This window comes from Bos mutus, chromosome 7, assembly GCF_027580195.1.
Source record: "Bos mutus isolate GX-2022 chromosome 7, NWIPB_WYAK_1.1, whole genome shotgun sequence".
NCBI classification, from domain to species: Eukaryota; Metazoa; Chordata; class Mammalia; order Artiodactyla; family Bovidae; genus Bos; species Bos mutus.
In genome coordinates this window covers 81618865-81644504 of record NC_091623.1, presented here as the reverse complement: position 1 = coordinate 81644504, position 25640 = coordinate 81618865, and the positions used below count along the sequence as shown (strand labels likewise).

Below are 25640 nucleotides of genomic sequence, written 5' to 3'. Positions count from 1 at the left end.
AAGCTGAAACTCTAATACTTTGGCCACCTGATAGGAAGAGCTGACTCATTTGAAAAGACCTGATGCTGGGAAAGATTGAAGGTGGGAGGAGAAGGGGACAACAGAGGATGAGATGGTTGGATGGCATCACTGACTCAATGGACATGAGTTTGAGTAAACCCCGGGAGTTGCTGATGGACAGTGAGGCCTGGCATACTGCAGTCCATGGGGTGACAAAGAGTCTGACATGACTGAGTGACTGAACTGAACTGAATTGAAATTATGGTTGAGGTAATGAAGATAATGGTGACCTCCCTCAAAAGATATTAAATATAGTACTTAAATGAAGGTTGAAAGTGAAGTGAAGTTGCTCAGTCGTGTCTGACTCTTTGCGACCCACCCCATGGACTGCAGCCTGCCAGGCTCCTCTGTACATGGGATTTTCCTGGCAACAATACTGGAGTGGCTTCCATGTCCTTCTCCAGGGGATCTTCCCAACCCAGGGATCAAACCCAGGTGTCCCACATTGTAGGCAGATGCTTTTACCATCTGAGCCACCAGGGAAGTCCCTTAAATGAAGGGACTTCCTTAAATGAAGGTTGAAAAGAAAGTGAAGTCGCTCAGTCGCGTCCGACTCTTTGTGACCCCATGAACACCAGGCTCCTCCGTCCATGGGATTTTCTAGGCAAGAGTACTGGAGTGGGTTGCCTTTTCCTTATCTAGGGAACTTCTCGACCCAGGGATCAAACCCAGGTCTCCTGCATTGTAGACAGACGCTTTACTCTCTGAGCTCAAATAACCTTGTACTCTCTCTTAAAAATTTTGGCAACCAGAAAAATCACTTAGGATAATGGTTGAGGTTTTCTAATGTCCAGTGAAGAGTTATTGACTTCTGGGGGGAAAAGATAATCTAAACATGGTTTTTAAGAAAAAAATTACTAAAACATAAATAACGTTTTAGTGTAATTTTTAGCAGTAATAGTTTTATAGTACATCTAGTGTACTTATTTTCCCAATTATCTCTGGTTAACTTAAACTCTTAGATTTTAGTAAGTTAAGTTAAATATCAGTTAAGTTCCTTTAATATCTAGATTATTTCCTTAAAAGATAAAATAATGAAACATATATTACTGAACATGGGCTTCCTTTTACAGAGAAACTTAAGATATTTAGGACTATTAATAGATACTTTTGGTACCACAATGAGAAATTTTCTATGAGAAATCACATTCCAGAAATTATAAAAAGTGCAAGTTTGCCAATCTATAGAATGCTAATGTAAAGAAAGAGAAAGTAAAAACAGTTTATATTTCATACATTTTGGTTTTCTCCAGAAAGTAAAGTTTTCTTGAGGTTAAAAAAGTCCTAATATATGTGATTAAAGTTACTAGATAGATAAGAGAAGCATCTTCATATGCAAGGAAAGTAGGATGTATGTTTTCGGGAAGAGATTTATGGAAAAAGATTCTGGAAAGAAATGTTATGTGTGTCCAGAAATAGATATGATTGAAATGAATTTAATTAAGTTGATGACTTTTAATGTAAAAAGTAAACTGGTATAAAACTGGAGATTTTTTCTCTCTGTTAAAAGACAAAAAAAATTTATTTTCCTATTCACTTGGTCTTAATAATAAGAGATTATTGGAAGGAATGATGCTGAAGCTGAAAATCCAGTATTTTGGCCACCTCACGTGAAGAGTTGAATCACTGGAAAAGACTCTGATGCTGGGAGGGATTGGGGGCAGGAGGAGAAGGGGATGACAGAGGATCAGATGGCTGGATGGCATCACCAACTCGATGAACATGAGTTTGAGTAAACTCCAGGAGTTGGTGATGGGCAGGGAGGCCTGGAGTGCTATGATTCATGGGCTCGCAAAGAGTCAGTCGCGACTGAGTAACTGTACTGAACTGAACTGAACTGATGAAAGGTTTTCCTTAAGCCAATCTGCCTAGTAATTAAGCTACCTAGAAAATAAACAAAACAAATGAAGATCTTCAGTATAGGAACCCAAGGGACTGGTTATTTGAAACAGGGGTCAAGGAAGGTGGTGATGACAACAGCTACTGTAGGTTCAACAACAATGGTGAATGGGTTACTGCCTAGGAGACACTAGGGACTTTGTCTGTTAGAAACAATTTTTTGTCAGTAAATTATTGCAAACTAAGAGTGCACAAATTATCATTCCAATAAAGCATATCAGGGAATTATCAGCATTCATCAAAGAGTAGAGAATATATGGCCTTAAAAACTACCGAAACTTCAAAAAGCAAATATCCATAAGCTTAAAAGTAGAAATGGTATTTAAAAATTATTTAAAGATATAAAATTAGTTATAGTGAAAAATTACTGATGGAAAATAACACTTTTTTCCTGTAAAGTTTCAGAAAACAATTATTAACAAAAAAATTTAATATCAACTTAATTTGTAAATAAAGCTATAGTGATAAAATGTGTGAATTGGCATTTGAAACACAAAGCCACTTCTAGTTTCTTATACTAAGTTCACAAATTACCAAAAATTTGACAGAAATCAATAAAGAACCATTGATTAATTTATATTTAAAATTAAACTTAGATTTACATTAAATTGACTCAGAATTGATGGGTTGAAAATGCTTCTTGAGATTAATCTTTTTATAAAAAAATTCTTCTTGAGAGTCATCAAATCTTTCTGTCTAAAAATATACATTTTGATTTAATTTATTAATTTTAGCTCAGTGTTTTCACAAACTATTAACATTCCTAATAGCTCCGATAACATAGGCAGAATGATTTTTTTAAAACAAAACAAAACAAAAAAAGAAAATAATAAAAATGTAATCACAAGTGGCTGGAATCACTTTCAGTTATGTAGATAGATAATAAAGTTTCTAAATTATAAATTCAGATGAAAATTCAGGAAAAAGTGGACCCCCCAAACCTTACAATCAATAAATATATCACATAAATAAATATCTATGTCATTAGATAAAAAATTCTGACACAAATGTGTTGTTTATAATTTTTATTGCATTTTATAATGCAACATGCATCCGCCACGGGTGTACACATGTTCCCCATCCTGAACCCCCCTTCCACCTCCCTCCCCACACCATCCCTCTGGGTCATCCCCAGTGCACCAGCCCCAGGCTTCCTGTAGAGCTGATGGATTTTTATTTAATATAGTGGGAAACCTGTTTAGGAAATTAACCTAATCGTAATATGAATGGCTAAATTTGATTTGAAAGTTAACTTTCTCCAACCTGGTTTGATAGAATTATGTGACAAAGTGAGTGGATAATAAAATCTCATTTGAGAAACATTATCTAATATAAGAATAGTAGGAGCAACTTAGGAGGTAAAATATTCCAAGTGTGGGGATGCTTGCAAGAAGGACCTTGCTATTTTTAAGTTTCACTAATTAGACTAAATCATTGAAACCATTAATTCTATAATTAACTTCCGTTTTCTCAGTCTCTTTGGCATATCCTCATCCTTATTTTTGATCCCAGATATGCTGGATATTAAACCCACCACCCTAAAAGAAATATAAACTTGCCATTTTCCACTTACAGCAGTACAAAGACTTGAGAATGTCTGTTTAAATCTCAGAGACAAAGTTTCCTCATATTGAAGGAAAAAAATAACTGTTACTGGTAATTACAGAAATACTATGAGAAGAACAAAAAGTCTTTTAATTTGATCAATACATTCAGAAAACATGTTTTAAAAATTTAGTAAAATAAATGGTAAACATAACTAATGCTGTTAAATAATAAGTTCAGTTAATTAAAATCATTTCCATTTTTATTAATTAATGACAAAGAAAAATTTTAATTGAAAACATAGGGAGGAAAAATATTAGAAACTGATGGGAAACAACACCATGGAGAATATAAAGATTAAGGCTTGATATATATGCAAGATAATTTTGTTGAAACATGATTGACTTTCTTCACCTCTGTATTAATTTTATACTTGGCATTTAATTGAAAAATACTCTTTTAAATTATTGAATGCTGATGATAAATGGATTTATATGCAAGTACTAACATTCACACCAAAACTTTGTCTACATTTTTACAGAGCAGATTCTCTGAATTGCTCTTCTCAGGGCTTCCATCATCTCCTTGTTTTTCAGGCTATAGATAACAGGATTGAGCACTGGGGTCAGGATGGTGTATAAGACAGCCAGAACCTTGTCTTCTGTTGGAGATCTGAGATATCTTGGGTGTAGATAAGTGTAAACAAAGGGAGCATAGTAGAAAGTCACCACTGGGAGGAGGGTGCTGCAAGCTGAATAGGCCTTCTTCTTCCCTTCTGCTGAGTTCATGTGATGGACCACACGGAGAACACGGCCATAGGAACATACAATACCAATGAAAGGGCACAAAAGGAAGAGGGTGGTACTCACAAACACTGTGTACTCATAGACCCAGGTGTCAATGCAGGCCAGAGTCAACATGGCTGGGACATCACAGAAGAAATGATTGATGGCCCTGGATCTGCAATAAGGGATATGGAGGGCATATGTGGTGTGGGCACAGGAATTGATAGAGCCCATTATCCAAGATCCTATTATCATCAACACACACACTCGTCTAGTGATTTTGATGGAATAGTGAAGAGGAAAGCAAATGGCCACATACCGATCATAAGCCATAGAGGCCAAGAGCAATGCTTCTGCACCTGCTAATGTCAAGAAAAAGAAGCTCTGTACCCCACATCCAATGAATGAGATTGATTTATTTCCAAACAGATAATTGTAAGCCATTTTGGGGGCAATGGTTGAGATGTAATTTAGGTCAATTAGGGATAGTTGACTAAGTAAAAAATACATGGGTTTGTGAAGATGGATGTTCAGAAAGATAAGAAGGATCATGGAAAGGTTGCCAAATAAAGCCAATAAGAAAATGAGAACAATGAGAATAAAAAGAAACAGGCCAAATCTTGATGAGGGAAACAATCCCAATAAGATGAAATCAGTTGATGTTTGATTACAGTTTTCCATGAGGCATTCATATAATTTTTCCTAAGGGCAGACAGAAGAGTAAGCTAGGCTTAAAACAAAAAGGTATTTTTAATTTATTATTTTAACCAAAATATATTATTTAACATTTTTCACCTCTTAAATTAAGAACTGAACTCATCAATTTTATAAAAAAGTCTTATTTTAGAGCCAAAGATCAAAATATAAAGATACAAACATTTTGAACAAAATGTTTTCCATAAATTTTTAATGTTATAAAGCCATTTAATTATGAGATCATTAGAATACAAATGTTGTAGTGCCCTATCCAATCTCAAGTAATACCAATCTCAGATACCATATTCAAAATATATTCATAGGAAATCAATGTAAATTCAAGCACTGTATAATATTATTAGGGATAAGTATTTACTACTGTCAAGATATGATTTCTCTTTCATAGTTCATCTCTAAGTCTTACCTCTAAAACCAGCAACCTATCAAATATGCTGAGGAGCTATTTTTTTTTTTTTAGTTTTGTTCACTTAGAAGTGTCAAACCAAGGTTCTTTGAAGTCAAATATTATTTTGATCTATCTTTTGTGAAATCTAAAATGAAACTTATTGTCAGGTATAATTTAAAGGAGTCACTCTTTTCTGTCTCTTCAGTGAGTTTCTCAGTGCTGTAATTAAAGCAAGCCTTTGCCTGAATACCTACACATTGCACTCCTTGTATATTGTTGAATCTGTGCAAGCACTTTTAAAAAGTATGTGTAATATCTCTCTGCTTCCCTGATATTTATATGATAAGTATTTTATAATATCTGTCATAGTCTGAATGAGGTTTTTTTTTATAGAAATATAAAAACACATCCTAAAATTCTTTTGAAATCCTAGGGTATTTAATATAACAAAAAGCATCTTATAAAATAATTGGATAACTGCTGCTGCTGATGCTAAGTTGCTTCAGTTGTGTCCAACTCTGTGAGACCCCATAGACAGCAGCCCACCAGGCTCCTCTGTCCACAGATTCTCCAGGCAAGAATATTGGAATGGGTTCCCATTTCCCTCTCCAATGCATGCATGTATGCTAAGTCACTTCAGTCATGTCCAACTCTGTGCAACCCCATAGACGGCAGCCCACCAGGCTCCTCTGTCCACAGGATTCTCTAGGCAAGAATACTGGAGTGGGTTGCCATTTCCTTCTCTGAATTGGATAACTAGCTGTTTCTTATTTAAAATTTGCCATAGAACTATGATGATTTTAAGATTGTAGTACTGGCATGAAGATAGACATAAACCAACAAAATAAAATAGAGAACCACAAAAAATGCATAAATTTGAGAGAAGATTTTTCATAAGTGTCTCAAAGCCATTCATTAGAGATCTTTTCACCAAAAGTTGCTTGGAAAACTGGATTTACTGGTCCAATTAATAAAACTTGGGTGATTGCCTTAAATCATATATGAAAATTAACTAAAATAGATGAAAGTACTAAAGAGTCCCTTGGACTGAAAGGAGATCCAACCAGTCTATTCTAAAGGAAATCAGTCCTGAATATTCATTGGAAGGACTGATGATGAAGCTGAAACTCCAATACTTTGGCCATCTGATGCAAAGAACTGACTCCTTAGAAAAGACCCTGATGCTGGGAAAGACTGAGGGCTGGAGAAGAAGAGGACGACAGAGGATAAGATGGTTGGATGGCATCACCAACTCAATGGACATGGGTTTGGGTGGACTCCAGGAGTTGGTGATGGACAGGGAGGCCTGGCATGCTGCAGTTCATGGGGTCACAAAGAGTTGCCACGACTGAGAGACTGAACTGAATACTGAATAGAACTAATGACAGGGAGAAAGTTAATGACATAAAATTTAACTGTGCTTTCTTGGATATGAAAAGCGTATGTGACCAAAAGCATATATATATTGATATATTGAACTTTATTAAAATTAAAAACTACTGTGCATGGAAGAAATTTATCTGGAGAGTGAATAGCAAGTCATAAAATGGAAAGGTATTTGCAAAATATATATCAGATGATGGACTTATATAGGGAATAGATAAAGAACTACACAACTCAGTAACAACAGATAAACTAATTTAAAATAGGGAAAATTCTTGAATAAACATTTCTCCAAATAAGATATTCAAATGGCCGATAAACACAAGAAAAGATGTTCCACATCACTAATTATTAGGAAAATTCAAATCAATACTATTATGATATAGCACATCTCACTTTTATGAGATGTGCTATCATCTTTTTATTTTTAAAAGATTATTTTTTAAGAATCTTCTATTTTTTAAAAAGCAAAGTGTTGACAAACGTGAAAAGAACTAGAACATGTGCAAATGTAATGCTGGTGGGAGTGCAAAATGATGTAACCACTTAGGAAAATGTTATGGCAATATCTATAAAAGTAACAGAATCACCATATGATTCAACAGCTGCCCTTCTGAATGTATGTCCAAAATAGCTGAAAGCAGAGTCTCTAAGAGATATGTTTATACCTATATTCCTAGAAGCTTCTTCACCATTACTGAAAAGTTGTAGCAATACCAAAAAATTCATTGATGAGTTAATGGATGATCAGAACATATATAATTTAATCTTAAAAAAGAAGAAACTTCTACTACATGCTACAACATGGAAGAAGATTAGAGATACTATGCTAAATAAAATAAGTCAGGCATGAAAAAACAGATTCATGATTTGACATATATTAGTTATCCAGGGTAGTCAAATTCATAGAGATGAAAATGGAATGGTGGTTGTTAAGGACTGTGATGTGTGAGAAATGGAGAGTTAGAGTTTGATGAATATACAGTCTCATTTGAACAATATAACAATATTCTGGGGTGATGTTGGTAATGTCTGTACAGTACTGTCGATATACTTAATGTCAACAATAATTACACTTAAAAATGGGTAAAATGGTAACTTTTATAGCATATAAATTTGCCCCAACAAAGAAGCAAAAAATACTACATAAATGTAACTGCAATTATTTCATATTTCTATTCCAAATATATTGTGCAAACCTATGGCAGGGTCTTGAACGTTTATGGAGGAATTGATCTCCAATATATGTGGTCTATTAAAACTTTCTATGGAAAATTTCAGATTTCTTTTTATACATAATATTTGGATCCAAAAGTAAATAGGATATTAGACTATACCATAGTATGCAATTTATATTGGTCATTTAATTATTGATAGATTAAAAACAGTATTTGAAACTATAAAAGAAATTATTGTGATTATTATCATGCATATTTTATATAGGGATGTCTATTAAAAAAGTGTCCTTTGGGTAATTTTATCACACTCTCAACATGAAAAAATGATCAATGAATGGAAATAATTAATGGTACACCATATCCTGAGATTTGAATCCATGTATTATAACTGACAATGGAGCATTTTCCTTTGGTTATTCATGTTGCACTGTTCTATATTATAATATTTTCACATGATATTATATAAAAGCCCTCTGTGTCTTAGAGGTAAGCAAAATCAATTGTTGAATATATCAGCCTTGAATACGACAAAGTCTAATGTAAGGAGGATATTTTTTTTCTAGAGGTAAAGATAAAACCAAATAACTTATTTTTTTATTTGGTTTTCTTTTATCTACTGGAAGAACAATAATCTATTTCAATTTATAAAACATTTCAATCTCTTTATATTCTAAACTTCTTGAAAAGATTCTAATCTGTGCATTAGCATTGATGATATCAACATAAGATGAAAGAGCTAGCAGGAAAAAAAAAAGTCTTATGATGTTTTTTTGCTGGGGAGAAAAAGCAAGCCTTTATCTGGAAGAGAAATGGAGAGACAAACTTTTTTGACTGTCTCCATAGGTTGTCATGTAAAGTGTGTCAGGATGTTTTAGAATTAAATTATATTTAATCTTTACCACTCTCTATTGAGTTTGAAATCACAACTGATGTTTTTTAAATAATAAAATTGTGATTCAGAGATTTAAAGTGACTTTATCTTAAAATACATAATAGTTGGATAGCTGGATTCCAGATTGTTCTACCATATATTTATCTCCATCTATCTCAAAAATACACCCTTTATCTATTCTATCTTATCTTATAATATTAAATATTTTAAAGTAATGCATCTGAAACAAGGGTGTGTCATTTTTTACTATTCAACACAAAAAATAAATAAAAGGTGAGAAAGAAAAAAACAGAAATTAAATCATTAAAATAAAAGATCTATACAGTTGGTAGAAGGACAAGAATGTATGTGAAAAGTTCTTTAAAACATAAATAATTATTTCAATGTTTACTCATTTTAATGTGTTCTTCTATATTCTCATATATACCGACTTTAATGCATTTTCACTTTGCCCAGCACTACAGATATTATCTTCCAAAAATGATATCCCAAAATCTCTAAATAGAATCCAATTCCTGTCTAGCCCTCATTACAAAATTGTCCCTACTTAGGAGACACGTAAAAAGAATATATTAAAGAATCACTAAAATGAGGTGTTTTTCAGTATTTTATATTTAACTATAAACATAGGAATAATATCTGCAATTAAACTGATGCATATTGACTCCAAGAGATGGCCTTACATAATTCATTTTGACATGTGGGCAGCATTTGAATGGTTTTATTCATCATACAGAATACAGAAATCTGAAATCTGAATAGACAGCAGTTAATATGGATGATCCTTTGCAAGTGAATTCTCCTAAGGATGGGGAATACGTGTATACCTGTGGCGGATTCATGTTGATGTATGGCAAAACCAATACAATATTGTAAAGTAATTAGCCTCCAATTAAAATAAATAAATTTATTAAAAATATATATTGTATATATATTCTAGAACAAATAGTTTTTAGATCTATAGTTCAACTATTAAAAAAAAGTTTTAAAAACCTGAATTATAGATATGAAGTGAGTCATTCAAGGCTGTATAGTATAGTGACTTAGTGATCAACTTAGAAAACATGGAAGAGTATTCTCTAAATTCTGATAATGCAGAATTTTCCACTGATGCACACTTTTTATATTCTACACTTTCCTCAGTATTCATCAAAGTCAATCTCAGAAATCATTCTTTACAAAATAAAGCTGGTATGAGAATTCACAGAGGAATAGCAAGACTGTAGATTCACCAAAGAAGTCTACTTGGATTGGCTTTGCTGTGAGTGTTATAGGAAATCTCAGATTAGATTTGTTAAAATTTGTAAAGCATAAAATTCTTTCCAACAAGTTTTCAGAAAATTTGATCACTTTCTGTCTTCCTGCTGCTACTGCTGCTAAGTCGCTTCAGTCGTGTCCAACTCTGTGCGACCCCAGAGAGGGCAGCCGGCCAGGCTCCCCCATCCCTGGGATTCTCCAGGCAAGAACACTGGAGTGGGTTGCCATTTCCTTCTTCAAAGTGTGAAAGTGAAGTTGCTCAGTTGTGTCCAACTCCTAGCGACCCCATGGACTGCAGCCTACCAGGCTTCTCCGTTCATTGGATTTGCCAGGCAAGAGTACTGGAGTGGGGTGCCATTGCCTATCTTCCTAGATCCCTAAAATCTCCTGATATGTTGGACCTCTCCAAACTGATTTTCCTTACTCATATGTAGGGTTGAGAAAACAGTAAACCAGGTTAGCAGTTCAATTATAATGAGAGTCTTCTAAAACATTAGTTTCATGAAATCAATTCTAGTTCTTAAAAACTCACTAGGTTTGCCTGGTAGGCCAGCTGGTAAAGAATCTGCCTGCAATGCAGGAGACCCCAGTTCGATTCCTGGGTTGAGAAGATCCCCTGGAGAAGGGATAGGCTACCCACTCTAGTATTCTTGGGCTTCCCTGGTGGCTCTGACTGTAAAGAATCCACCTGCAATGTGGAGACCTGGGTTAGATACCTGGGTTGGGAAGATCCCTGGAGAAGGGAACCGCTGTCCACTCCAGTATTCTTGCCTGGAGAATTCCATGGACAGAGGAGCCTGGCAGGCTACCCCTGGTAGGGGTTGCAAAGGTCTACGTCAATCTAAATGTCTACAAGATTATTTTGCATTGCCATCAGTCATTTTCATCAGTGTTGTAAAATGACTTACACAGAATCAGAATCACATTATCCAGAAATGTGTCTTCTAGTATCTAGACAAACATACTAGTCTACAGTATCCATACATGGAAGCCTACATAGCATTCTACATTCCTTAAAGTGTTTCTATAAATTCTACTTGTAGGGAAGTAGTATTATAATTCTAATATGATAAGCTTTAATTCTAGTATAATTAGTTCAACATCTAATATAAATAGTTGTAAAGCTAAACTCTTTCTGGTCTACTTGTGTAATGAAGGAGAATAAATATATTCTTATTGCAAAACAAAACATGAAGGACATATACTTATTATAAGTTTCATCTTTCAGAATATCTGTATACTTAATTATTTGTTTAGTAATACTGATTCATTATTGCAAAACTTTATTGAACTATATTCATTAGAAACACACACATATATACACATAGAAATAATCACTATATGCTTCATATCTCTTATGCTATTAAAATTATGGTTCCCAAACTGTATAACTTCAAAAATTGAAAGCACATTACTTATTACATACTATCAGTAAAATTCCTAAGTCAGTAAATGTATATCAGCCATTATGAAATCTTTGTCTCTTCTTTAGTAGAACATGTAGAAACACTTAAAGGAATGTGGAATGTTATGTAGGCTTCCATGTAAGGATACTGTAGACTAGTGTTTGTCTACACACTAGAGGACACATTTCTAAGGTAATGGGATTCTGATTCTATGAAAGTCATTTTACATCACTATTTAGATGACTGATGGCAATGCAAAATGATCTTCGTGTAGACATTTAGATTTACATAGATAATTCTAATAGGTAATGTAAGGTTAGAACAAGGAATTTATCTGAACATGCATCTTTTCTGTAGAACAGATTTAAAGAAACATGAGATATTAAAAATGATCCATTAGATAAAATATGAAAATAGTACATACCTGGGGTTAAATATAATTGGAAAGTAGTTACAAATTTTAGCACCTTTATCAGTCACTGTTGTCACCATCATGTACACTCACTTTTACATTGTTGTCATCCATCACAATTGCATGATGATACAGTTTCCAATTGTCTCTTCATGCTATGCCCATTTGATTCAAAAAACCTCTGCAGAGTGTTTTTTTTTTTTTTTTTAGATATTATTTTCCTTCACTGGAAAGTTATTGATGTATACAGGAAGTAAAAAACAAAATGCAAATATTGACAGCATAACATACTTCAATTCACAATATTTCTGTTTTAAAATAAAAATGGTTAGGTATACTTAAACATAGAGACTTCCCTGGTGGCTCAGACGGTAAAGCATCTGCCTACAAAGTGGGAGACCCAGGTTCAATCCCTGAGTAGGGAAGATCTCCTGGAGAAGGAAATGGCAACCCCTCCAGTGTTCTTGCTTGGAAAATCCCACGGATGAAGGAACCTGGTAGGTTACAGTCCATGGGGTCGCAGAGTCGGACACCACTGAGCAACTTCACTAGAACTGGAACTATACCTAAACATATGGTTTGTTACCTGAAATATTTCTAGAAGTTATCCCTCAAATTATATGTGTATAATTATAAACACTTATATGTATATACATACAAAGTAATATTAGCCATTATAAACTTTACAATATACTCCATTTAATATTTTCATATAAAATCCATATAAATAATTTCTAGATATTAGAAAAAGTGGATTCATGGAGGAAAAAAGAACAAGGTAGGAACCAACATTAAGATTACCATGAAGATTTGATGCTTTTGAACTGTGGTGTTGGAGAGGGTCCCTTGGACACTAAGGAGATAAAACTAGTCAATCCTAAAGGAAATCAGTCCTACATATTCATTGGAAGGACTGGTACTGAAGCCGAAACTCCAGTACTTTGGCCACCTGATGCAAAGAACTGACTCACTGGAAAAGACCCTAATGCTGGGAATGATTGAAGGCGGGAGGAGAAGGGGATGACAGAGGGTAAGATTGTTGGATGGCATCACCAACTCAATGGACATGAAATGAGCAAGCTCTGGCAGTTAGTAATGGACAGGGAAGCCTTGAGCGCTGCAGTCCATGGGGTCGCAAGGAGTCGGACACGACTGAGAGACTGAACTGAACTGAACTGATTATTTAACCACTCTTAATTCATTAAAAAAATTATAATAAATTGGAAATAAGAAAGTCTTCCATATTTCTTAGCACTGATATCCTTGTGTTAAATTTATTCTTTGTCACTTGAACACATCCAAAGTATCTTCCAAGACCTTCATCTCATTTCCCATCAAGAAAATCACATTTATGAATCAACTCCAAAACCACTTTCTTTTGTCCATTTCATATGCCACAGTTACTACTAAACTATATAGTAAGAAGTGCAGCTGCTCCTGGACCTCAAACTTCTTTTAAAATTCTTTGCTTCCTATGTCTTACATAGAACACATTAAACATTTCCTAAACTGACTATCTTAAATCCTGAATAATTTCAATATGTATAATAGCCAAACTTCCAAAAGGGTTAATACAATATTAACAGAATCAGTACCTGTGCCATTACACAGTGTACTTTCATGAACATTTCTCTGCCCCTAAAGACTGGATAAATATATTGCTTACAAACTTTCTCTACTTTGCTGCAGTCTTTCCCTTCTCTAGAGGACATACAACAGGCTATAGTATACACACAATAATGAATCCTCCCATCTTTAATAAATATTATTTATCCTTCAACTTCCTTTCTCCTATACAGATCTTTTTCTGATTAAGGTCAAATAAATTCTTCTAATAGTTGAAGTGCAATTTTAAAGAATGTAAAATCTTATTACATACTGCATAATAGAATATCATAATTATATTCAGTAATCTTTCAAGAATTGGTGTAGTTAAGAGTAAGGCCATTCAGCATAAGTCCAGAACAGTAGTTCAGACAATAGCAACAATTGCCTTTATTACTGATTTTGCTAGGTTTTACTATCATTTCACAATCATTCTCAATCAGATCATTTATTGGAATTGTATGACAGGTTTCAGGTTTAAAAGAGCTTTACATCTTAAAACACATGACTATGTGTTCGAGCAGTTCATTTTTTTTTTTTTTAAATATTTTTAAGGATATATATTCTAGTATATGTATTATTTTAAACAGTTTCAGTCAAATACAGCTTTCTTTTTGGAGTTCTCTGGCTAATGAGATACCTGAATGGATTTATATCTTATTATAAATGTTAATTGGAGAAAGGAATGGCATCCCACTCCAGTATTCTTGCCTGGAAAATCCTATGGACAGAGGATCATGACAGGCTACAGTCCATGGGGTAGCAAAGAGTCGGACATGACTAAGAGACTAACACACATAAACATAAGCATTTAATTCTGAATAAATCTCTGAGTACTTGCTGAAAAGCCCATCTTACTGTGGAGTGAATAAAAATAAAAATAAAAATACAAAGAGTATTAGTACCTTTAATTATATCTGCACTTCCATTCACTCACTGGCTTGATTAGCTGCAGAGGTCCAAGGGTCATCATATAAACAAAGTTGTTTCCTCAGTAAAATCTTTGAAAGCTTTCTAAATGAATGTATTTATATACACATTAATATTTTATTTCTCTATAGTTGACATTTTAAATACCTCCATGGAAACTTAGGAGCACCAATGATTCTAGAACTTTGTTACCTGAAAGTTTATTCTAATACTTTTTTTTTTTTTTGCTATTGACTTAGGAAAGTCCACTGAGATTTAGCAAATGTAGGTTAAGTTACTAATAGCCTAGGATGGCCAGATGCCAAAGTTGGGAAAGACGTTTTAAGGGTCATTTCAATGGGGAAATAAATGACTTGTTTATTCAGATTATTCCCATATTATTATGACTCTAAACACTTTGGGTCATATACTTTATATATTGCTTTCCAGGAAGTCACATTAATGATATGACTGCAAGTTGTTGTTCAGTCGCCAAGCTATGTCCGACTCATTGCAACTCCATGGACTGTGGCATGCCAGGCTGCCACATCATTTCCCAGTTTGCCCAAGTTGATGTCCATTGATTAAATCAGTGCTGTCATCCAAGCATCATCTCCCAGTTTGCCCAAGTTGATGTCCATTGATTGAATTGGTGCTGTCATCCAAGCATCTCATGCTCTGTCACCTCTTCTCCTCCTGCTTTCATTCTTTCCTAACATCTCAGTCTTTTCCATTGAGTTAGCTGTTCGCATCAGGAGGCCAAAGTATTGGAGCTTTAGCTTCAGCATCAGTCCTCCCAAAGAATATTCAGGGTTGATTTGATTTACAATTGACTGGTTTGATCTCCTTGATTTCCAAGGGACTCTTCAAGAATCTTCTCCAGCATCCTAGTTTGAAAGCATCAATTCTTCCATGCTCTGCCTTCTTAATAAAAGCATACCAGCCAAACTCTTAAAATATCAAATATATGGGAGTTTACTTTAAGTAATAAATATTTTCAGTGGTTTCCATTTGGATAGAAATACATATTCTGGAGAATTCTATGGACAGAGGAGCCTGGTAGGTTACAGTTCATAGGGTCACAAAGAGTCAGACCTGACTACATGACTAACACTTTCACTTTTTCACTTCACATATTAAAATATAAAACAATTTTCACTTATTAATCAAAATAAAGAAAATGATATTATTGTGATTCAATATTCAGAAAATAGAGTGAAGTAATTTTATTGCAGATAATACATTAACATTGTTACATTTATCATAGTTACAACTAATTATACCTTTTACTTATGAAGATATAATATTGGAGTTCTTCAATTTGTTAAATATAATTTTCAAAATATTTGAGTTTTTTTTACAATATGTCTCAGTAAAGACATTTTTGCATTTAAATTATCTTCAGTTGTTTATTTTCATGGATGTGGATGTTTATTTCCCTCTTCACATTTGGGACATTCATGTCATTATTTTAAATAAGTTTCCTCTCCCCTTTCTCTTTGTCTGCTCCTTGTGGGATAATGTTTATATTGTTTGTTTATAAAAATTCATAAATTATATTAGATTTTTCACTCCTTTGTATTCTGGTTTTTTTTTTTTTTTTTTTTTTACCCTCTACCCAGATAAGTTCAAATGATCTTTCTCAGTCTTTCTCTGGCTTAATTACATCCACTGTTGAGCCTTTTTTTTTTTTTTTCCTAGTTCAGTCACTACATTCTCCAGTTCTAGAATTTTGGTTTGGTTCTTTTAAATGTATACATTCTTTTTTTTTCTTGATCTTATTATTTAATTCAGATATTGATTCTCTGATATTTTTAAATTGTCTGTATTCTGTTCAGTTCACTAAGCTTCTCTATGATAAATATTCTGAAAATTTTTAGGTAGTTTTTAGCTCTTCAATTCTTTAGGGTCAATTACCTATACCTTATTTTGTCCTTTGATAGTACCCTCTTGCAAACATGTGAAACTTTTGTTCTGATTTTTTTTTTTTGTTTTCACATTTGAATAAGTCACAATGTCCAGTCTTATTAGACTAGATTGGAGAGAGACAGCCTTTATTTGGATCAGGCCAACAGACAGATAACATGGGTGTGATTGCTTACAGGGTCCATGGATGAGTGGGCTTGATGTTTGTGTCTATATTAAAATTGCAGGTTCACTTGGCTTTCTTTTTCTCATTAGAGAACTCTAAAGGAGAAATCTCTCTGCCCTGTACTTCATGGTATCAGGGAACCAGTGACTCAGAACAAAACTGTCTTTTCTATCCTCTTCAATGTATCTTTCCCATTTCTGTGCTCCATCTGAGTGCTGTAATCTCTCATCTGGGATCCAGAGCTCTAATGACATTATGTTTGTGCATGGATAGTTATTTATGTTCATGTTTCCATGAGGGATGAAGTTTATAATCTATCCCACCATCTTTCTAACACAATAACCATGTGTGAACACCATGGCCATGTGTTTAGTCAAAGAAGTACTAACATAGACACACGCAGCACATTCCATGCCTCAACAAGCCCACTGAATAATTTGATTCTAAAATAGTCATTTTAATTCCAAGAGTACAGGGGAAAGTGGGGAGTACTGAGTATCACTTATCTCCCTTGAAAATGGTACAAAACCAAGCAGAGCATGGAATCATGGATTTCCTTTACCCTAAGAAAGAAGAATATGGAAGTTGAACAATATCCTGAGTTGTGTATTTTTTCAAAGGATTTGAAAAGTTTCTCTGCTCAGTAAAATTATTCATTAAATCACACAATTATAAAGAAATATCACATTTACTTATTTTGAAAAAGAGGTACCATTCTCTGTTCCCAAATAGAAAAATTCAAGTGATAAATATTTTCACAAAAAATTCTTGAAAAAAATAACAAGAACTCATAAAGTAAAATATCCATGTGAAATAAATTATATGATTGATGGATGTCTTCATAGTCTTTCTAAACTGACATACATATGGTGAAATATGATTTACTAGTAAATCGATCAAAATGAATATTAGTTTCTTTCTCCACAAATTATTTTCCAAATTGCATACAATCACACTAAAAAATCTCACGTTTTGGTGAAAACTTTTGCAAGCTAATTCTAATAATTACATGGAAATTCAATAGGCTGGAAATAACCAAGACATGATTTGAAATGTATATATTTGAAGGCAGAACAAATATTCAATAAATAGAATCTGAGCATATGAAGGAGAAAAGAACAAACTGGTGATGTTTAACAGTATGTATATGTTATATAAAATTATATAATTTTACCATCTGTATTTATTTATTCAGTTTCAAGCAATTGTAGGCATTGCTTACATTTTAGAGATATAATAAGACCCATACTTTTAAATGACAAAAAAAAGAATGTAAATTTTCTTCTAGTAGTTTTGGGGAATATTTATTTTTAGAAGTTGATAATAATTACTATTTTAAAATGTTCTTTGTATTAGTGATAAAATGGCATGGAATCTTCCATTCATCCATTTTATTGTCAATAACCACAACATATTTCCCTTTACTCTTCTCCCTTTTCCAGGAATTTTACCTCTCAGAGTACTAATCAGGCATAGTGACAAGTGCTTGAATCTTAATCCGTGACAGCTCGAGCCCTCCTAGCTTGGTAAAATGGCATGCTAAGGTCTCCAAATTTTTGTGCTGCTCTTCTATCTTCATAGTTTGTCAACTCCAAAGCTATCAGTGATGACGTGATTTAGTCACTAAGTCATGTCTGACTCTTGCCACCCCATGGACTGTAACCCACTAGGCTCTTCTGTCCATGGGATTCCCCAGGCAAGCATACTGGATTGGGTTGCCATTTCCTTCTCCAGAGGATCTTCCTGACACAGGGATTGAACCCAGGTCTCCTGGATTGCAGGTGGATTCTTTACTGATTGAGTGACAAAGGGAGTCCAAAGTGATCAGAGAAGTGGACAACTGCACGTCTTTATCTGAACTCAGTACTTCTTTTAACTTTCTAACTCAACCTTCAGGCTCTAACTGGGTCTCAGCAGTCAGCCAAACTGCCCAAACTAGGGGCTACAACACTCTGGCACTGGGTAGTTTCTCTTTTGTTAAAGTTTATTACATGAACAAGAACCAGTAGGAAAGCCTGGCATAAGGGAGCAACACCATTACACAGGTTTCGAAAAAAATCTGACATATGAGCTATTCTTTACCACACAGAAGTTGTTGGTCAACTTGAAATTTCCATCATGAACTTTTCTTTCCAAGATTCTTTAATGTGATCTCTCAGCTAGCTCATTAATTGTTGGTTCATAATTCTCTTCTGTATATTCAGGGCAAGGAGAGGCTAACAAAAGAGAACGACCCCTTGTGGGGAGAGAGCAAATTAGCCAAGATGGCACATTCAAGCTCTCACTCCACATTTTGTAAATAATGACTATGTAATAGCTGAGATCGCTTATCACTGTGCATGCATGTCATGAGGGACTCACTTTGTCACGGGTTGTGTGTTGTAGGGATACGCAAGCTCCACCTAGAAGCAGCAGCATTACTGCTGCATCACGGCTGTGTCTGTGGGGTCAGCTATGAGAGGAAAGAATACAGTGTGTCTACTGCTACGGCTACTGCGTCAGCCAGGAGAGAATAGATGTGTCTGCAGTTCATATGTCTCCTCAAGTCTTCTTCCAGCATTTTAGCTTGTGCCTTGCCTACCATGGGTTCAATGAACAGTGCACACAGTGAGATACAGCTAGATAGTCGGCATCATGAACAGGATCAGCAATACACCCCTCCAGATTGGTTGGTGATAATTTTGATAATCTTGTCTCAGGGAAGATTTACCTTGTCTGATAACAATTATGTTCCACCAAAACCTCCTTGGTTCTCAGAGTTTATGTATCCTGCTTTTCAAATATCATTTGAGTTTATCATCAAAAGCCTCACTTACAGAATAATGGTTTGCTGCTGCTGCTGCTAAGTCACTTCAGTCGTGTCCAACTCTGTGTGACCCCATAGATGGCAGCCCACCAGGTTCCCCGATCTCTGGGATTCTCCAGGCAAGAAAACTGGAGTGGGTTGCCATTTCCTTTTCCAATGCATGAAAGTGAAAAGTGAAAGTGAAGTCACTCAGTCGTGCCCAACTCTTAGCAACCCAATGGACTGCAGCCTACCAAGCTCCTCCATTCATGGGATTTTCCAGGCAAGAGTACTGGAGTGGGTTGCCATTGCCTTCTCCTACTTATTATTAAACTCTAAGCTTTTCTAATGTGTTTGCCTCTGGTCAGTTTTGAGTCACCAGCCATATGCTGACTTTCTTTCTGGCAATGTTTTGGCCCGATCTATGGAGGCTATGGTTAAGTCAATGGTGACCTCCAAGAGAGTTTATGCCAAAGGGGACCTTGCCAGACAGCTGTTTCCACTCCCCCACCCCCATCCCTGTTGTAAGCCCCTGCTGACCCATGTCTCCACAGGACACCGTCCAACACTAGCAGGTAGTTTTAGTTGAGTTTCCTGTGGAATCACTGCTCCTTTCCTCTGATTCTCTGTGCACACAAGGTTTTGTTTGTGCCCTCCAAGACTGGAATCTGTTTTCCTCAGTCTGTGGAAGAAACAGAGACCCCACAGAGACTGAGACAGAACTGTGTTTGAGTATCTCCTGTGGAGGTACAGGTCAGCAGTGGACTGCCACAGAGGTAGGAGCTCTGAGTGCAGCAGACTTGGGAATGGCATAAGTCTTCTCGGAGAAGGATGCCAATAATCCCACCATAGAGCTGCCAGAACTTACATCAGATCAGATCAGTCACTCAGTCGTGTCTGACTTTTTGCGACTCCATGAATCGCAGCATGCCAGGCCTCCCTGTACATCACCAACTCCCAGAGTTCACTGAGACTCACGTCCATTGAGTCAGTGAGGCCATCCAGCCATCTCATCCTCTGTCGTCCCCTTCTCCTCTGCCCCCAATCCCTCCCAGCATCAGAGTCTTTTCCAATGAGTCAACTCTTCGCATGAGGTGGCCAAAGTACTAGAGTTTCAGCTTTAGCATCATTCCTTCCAAAGAAATCCCAGGGCTGATCTCCTTCAGAATGGACTGGTTGGATCTCCTTGCAGTCCAAGGGACTCTCAAGAGTCTTCTCCAACACCACACTTCAAAAGCATCAATTCTTCGGTGCTCAGCCTTCTTCACAGTCCAACTCTCACATCCATACATGACCATTGGAAAAACCATAGCCTTGACTAGACGGACCTTTGTTGGCAAAGTAATGTCTCTGCTTTTGAATATGCTATCTAGGTTGGTCATAACTTTCCTTCCAAGGAGTAAGTGTAGGAAATTAATTTTATATAATGCTAAATCTTCATTTTCTAGGCAGTTACTTAAAAAGTAAATAAAATTGTTTCCAGTTTCTTTTAAAGGGCAGAACAAAATATATTGTTTCAGGACAGAAATAGATTGATGTCTCCTGATTCCTTCTATTACTCACTACCTAAAATGGGAAGGAGTCTGGAATGCATTTGCCTGCTTGCTTCCACACTTTCTTAGGATATTTCCAATGACAAAAACTGACATCCACATCATTTTGCTGGTTTTACATGATGTCATCCCCTTTGTATTTGTTCAATCTACATTTCTCAAAGCATAGAGCATGTGTGCTTACATACGTTCTCATACTCAGATAGTAACCTTGCTTAATTATTGCTCTGCTGCCATTTGGAAATTCTTAATTTTATCACTGAGTACACACGTGAGCAGAGGATCTATACTGGGTGGCGGCATTAGTATGCAGTTTCAGTCCAGCAGCAGGACTTGTACACATAAGGGCAAGCAACATGGACATGAAGCAATATGCCTGGCCTCCCCATGTCCACACATGCATTAGTGTTCAGGGCACTACAGGACCCCAGGGAAGTGGCTGGGTGGAGCTTGAACCCAGATTGGTGGTAGTGGTGACAAGAGCAAATATAGATACAACAACAGTGGTGACTAGGCCACCGCCTAGGAGAGAGAAGGAGATTTACTTGGCTGGAGAAATGACTCTTATGGAGATGGGGGCTGACTTATTTTTCCATTCAGTGTTAATCTCTGTGTAATCTACTAAATTATTAACAATCTCACCCAAGTGTTAGAACAGGAAATGATAGGTTTAGGGAGTAAACTTTTCCAATAAATACTTACAAAAGTGTACAAATAATCATTACAAAAGATCATATCATAGAATTATTATCAGAGTATAAAATTTATGGTTTTAAAAGCTGTTGAAATATTGTAAAACAAATATTCACAGGCTTAGAAATAATATTTAAAGCTTGCTTAAAGATTTAAAATTAATTTGAAAGATCAGAGGTGGAAAAGCATACCATTTTTATGTAAACTTACAGAAAACAATTATTAAAACATTTTAAAAATTAATTTTCTTACAAATGAATGTGTAGTGATAAAATGAATGAGCAGATAATTGAAACATCATTCTTATACAAAGTCAACTAATTGTCAGACATTGAAGATGAATCATTAAAATGCCATTGACTAAATTTATATTTAAAGTTAAATTTAGACTTATATAAAACAGATTTGTATTAATTGATAATTTGAAGCTGTTTCATAAGATAACTGCTTTTAGAAAACATTTCTTCTCCTTTTGAATCATCAGATATGTGTGTACTAGAATTTATATTTAATATAATTTATCAAATATTCAGCCTGATATTCTCCTAAACTATAAGCACTCCTAATAGCTCCAGTAACATAAGCAGAAAGAATCTTTTAAAATTTAAATATTAAAAATCATCACAAATTCATTGAAACTTAGTATTTATCACCAGATGCTGAAAACACTTTAATTATATTAACAGAGAATAAAGTTTCTAAAGCTTTAAATTTAGTGAAAATAAAGTGGAAAGGATTGATCTCCCAAATCTGATAATGAAGCATTATGTTTATATGCAATATGTATATATATATATTTTTTTTGAAATGTAATTTCATTTCACAACTAAAGAATTAATTTTGAAGAGAAAACTACATTTGAGCAGCAATAATCTAACTTTTTTTTTTCTGATTTTTGAGCAAGAGTCCTCATATGTTCATTTTGGGATTTGCCTTGCATATTATGTAGAATATGAACCTCCCCTTCTCTGCCACATGTGAGAGGTCAAGTGCATTTCTGCATTGATCACTAATGGATAACAATTTGCATGGAAATTTACTTGAACTGATGAATTTTTGTTGATACAGTGATGAGATCTGTTTAAGAAAGTGATCAAGCCATCATGTGAACTAAGAAAATTAGTTTACAAAGTTAACTTTCCCAGTAAAACTATGGGATGTAGTGAGTGGAGAATAAAAACTCATTTGAGAGACATCATATAATACAAATGTTGTAATGGCAACTTAGCAGGTACACAGTATGTTTTGAGAGTAGCTGTTTTGAGAGTAGCTGTTTGCATGGATTTCCTCAACAGTTTTAATTTCCACTAATGAGACTAACTGCTGACCCACTTGTATAATTGTCTTAGCAATCTCTTGTGGCATTTTCAAGGCCTATTGTTGATTTCCAGGTATACCTAATATGATAGATGCATCACCCTGTAATTAACATAAACTTCTCAGTTTCTGTTCAGAGTGGTATAAGCACTTCAGAATTCTCAGCTAAATCTCTAACAAGAAGTTTCCCTATGTTGGAATTAAAAAAAAAAAAGTGTTACTGGTAATTATGGTTATACTATAGGAAGAACAAAAAGTATTCTGTCTTTTAATTTTATCTAGACATTCAGAAAATGTGGTTCAGACCTGTTGAAAAATGTATTGAAAACTGTGGAACTGTTATGGTGAATGATATTCTGTTATTCAGTTAATGTCTGTGTTCACTACTAAATGACAGAATCTTTCTAGTTGACAGCCTATCAAAATGCATTTGAAATTGATTTAAAAAAAAGAAACAAGAAATAAGATTGAGGTTTTTCAAGATATGAACTATTTTCTTGTCCTCTAGATCAGTTTTACTCTTTTCATTTAATAAAAATATTTTAATGACTATACAGTTATAAACAGATTTATATCATACATATATATATATATGTGTGTATGTATGTATATATATATATATATATAACTCCTGGTATTCATAAAAATATTTAGTCTACATTTTCATAGGGGAGATTCTCTGAGTTACTCTTCTCAGGGCCCCAATCACCTCCTTGTTTCTCAGGCTGTAGATAATAGGATTGAGCATCGGGGTAAGGATGATGTAAAAGACAGCCAGAACTTTGTCCTCTGTTGGAGTACGCAGAAATCTTGGGCGTAGATACGTGTAAACAAAGGGTGCATAGTAGAAAGAAACCACAGTGAGGTGGGTGCTGCAGGTTGAATAGGCCTTCTTCTTCCCTTCTGCTGAGTTCATGCGATAGACAACAAGGAGAACACGGCCATAGGAAAAAGCAATACCAATGAAGGGCAGCAAAAGGAAAAGTGTGGTGCTCAGAAACACCGTGTATTCATAGACTGCTGTATCAATGCAGGCTATTGTCAACATGACTGTGACATCACAGAAGAAATGATTGATGGACCTGGATTGGCAATAAGGGATAGAGAGAATATATGTGGTGTGGGCACAGGAGTTGATAGAGCCCATTATCCAAGATCCTGTTATCATCAATATGCACACTCTTCTGCTAATTCTGATGGGATAGTGAAGAGGAAAGCAAATGGCCACATAACGATCATAAGCCATAGAGGCCAAAAGCAATCCTTCTGCACATGCCATAGCCAAGAAGAAGAAGCTCTGAATCCCACACCCGATGATGGAGATAGACTTGTTTGCAAACAGAAAATCATAGGCCATTTTGGGAACAGTGGTAGAGATGTAGTTCAGATCCATGAGGGAGAGCTGGCTAAGCAGAAAATACATGGGCTTGTGAAGACGGATGTCCAGAAAGATGAGAAGAATCATGGAAAGGTTACCAACTAGAGCCATTAAGAAAATGAAACCAATGAGAATAAAAAGGAACAGACCAGTTCTTGAAGAGGGAAACAATCCCAATAAAATGAAATCAGTTGATGTTTGATTATAATTTCCCATGGGTCATTCATGTAATTATTCCTAAAGGCAGACACAAAAGTACATAATTCAAGTTTAAAACAATAATATATTTCTATAGTATTATTTTAGTCAGCTGAATATTGTTTAAAGTTTTACTACTCTGTAATAAAGAACTGGAGTTATCTATATTGGAAAAATTGTAATAATGATGAAGTTAAAATTATAAAGAATAGCATTTTAAGAACTGATATATTTGAGTGACTGTACAACATGAGCAGAATACAGAAAACTAAATAAATATTTTATTAAAAAGGATTTTCTTCTAAAATTCTTAACATCTCTTGAAACATTTTCTTGAAATTCCCAGTATCACCTTAAAGTTTCTTGACTGTGAAAAGCAAAATAAGAGGAACTATTTATATGGAAAGACTAACTAAAATATAAGATTTTATAGTAATTAATATTTTTCTACTTTAGCAATGTATCCTAGAAGATGGAAAAGTGTTCTCAACCTAACCATCATAGACACAAAGTGGGATTTAACTATGATGGAAAGAAGGGAAAGATAAAAGGTAGTTGGAGGCAGTTGTATGTGGAAGGGGAAGGTCTCCATCCACTGTGGCCAGAGTGGATATAATCAAGAGATGATACTTAATGTTTAGTAATTAAGCATGAGACAACATATGAAAAAGTAGAAAAATTACTTTGACAACAAAGGTCCATCTAGTCAAAGGTATGGTTTTTCCATTAGTCATGTATGAATGTGAGAGTTGGACTATAAAGAAAGCTGAGCACTGAAGAACTGATGCTTTTGAACTGTGGTGTTGGAAAAGACATTTAAGAGTCCTTTGGACAGCAAGGAGATCCAACCAGTCCATCCTACAGGAAATCAGCCCAGAATAATCATTGGAAAGACTGATATTGAAGCTGAAACTCCAATACTTTGGCCACCTGATGCAAAGAACTGACTCATTTGAAAAGACCCTGATGCTGGGAAAGATTGAAGGTAAAGGCATATAAATGGGGTAAAAATGGAAACAGCGAAGGACATTATTTTCTTGGGCTCCAAAATTGCTGTGGATGGTTACTGTAGACATGAAATTAAGACACTTGCTCCTTGGAAGAAATGCTATGACAAACATAGACAGCATATTAAAAAGCAGAGATATTACTTTGTTGACAAATGTCATATAGTCAAAGCTATGATTTTTC

The 25640-nt window shown here is 34.9% G+C and overlaps 2 protein-coding genes across 2 annotated transcripts; both read right to left on the bottom strand.

The window, feature by feature from the left end:
- Positions 1-4031: 4031 nt before the first annotated feature.
- On the bottom strand, positions 4032-4970 carry LOC102282204 (olfactory receptor 2L8). Its single transcript, XM_005903608.2, has one exon. The coding sequence runs from the start codon at positions 4968-4970 to the stop codon at positions 4032-4034; it is 939 nt and encodes a 312-aa protein (XP_005903670.2).
- Positions 4971-23528: 18558 nt separating this feature from the next.
- Positions 23529-24467, bottom strand: LOC102282484 (olfactory receptor 2L2). The gene has a single exon (XM_005903609.2). The coding sequence runs from the start codon at positions 24465-24467 to the stop codon at positions 23529-23531; it is 939 nt and encodes a 312-aa protein (XP_005903671.2).
- Between the last annotated feature and the right edge of the window lie 1173 nt (positions 24468-25640).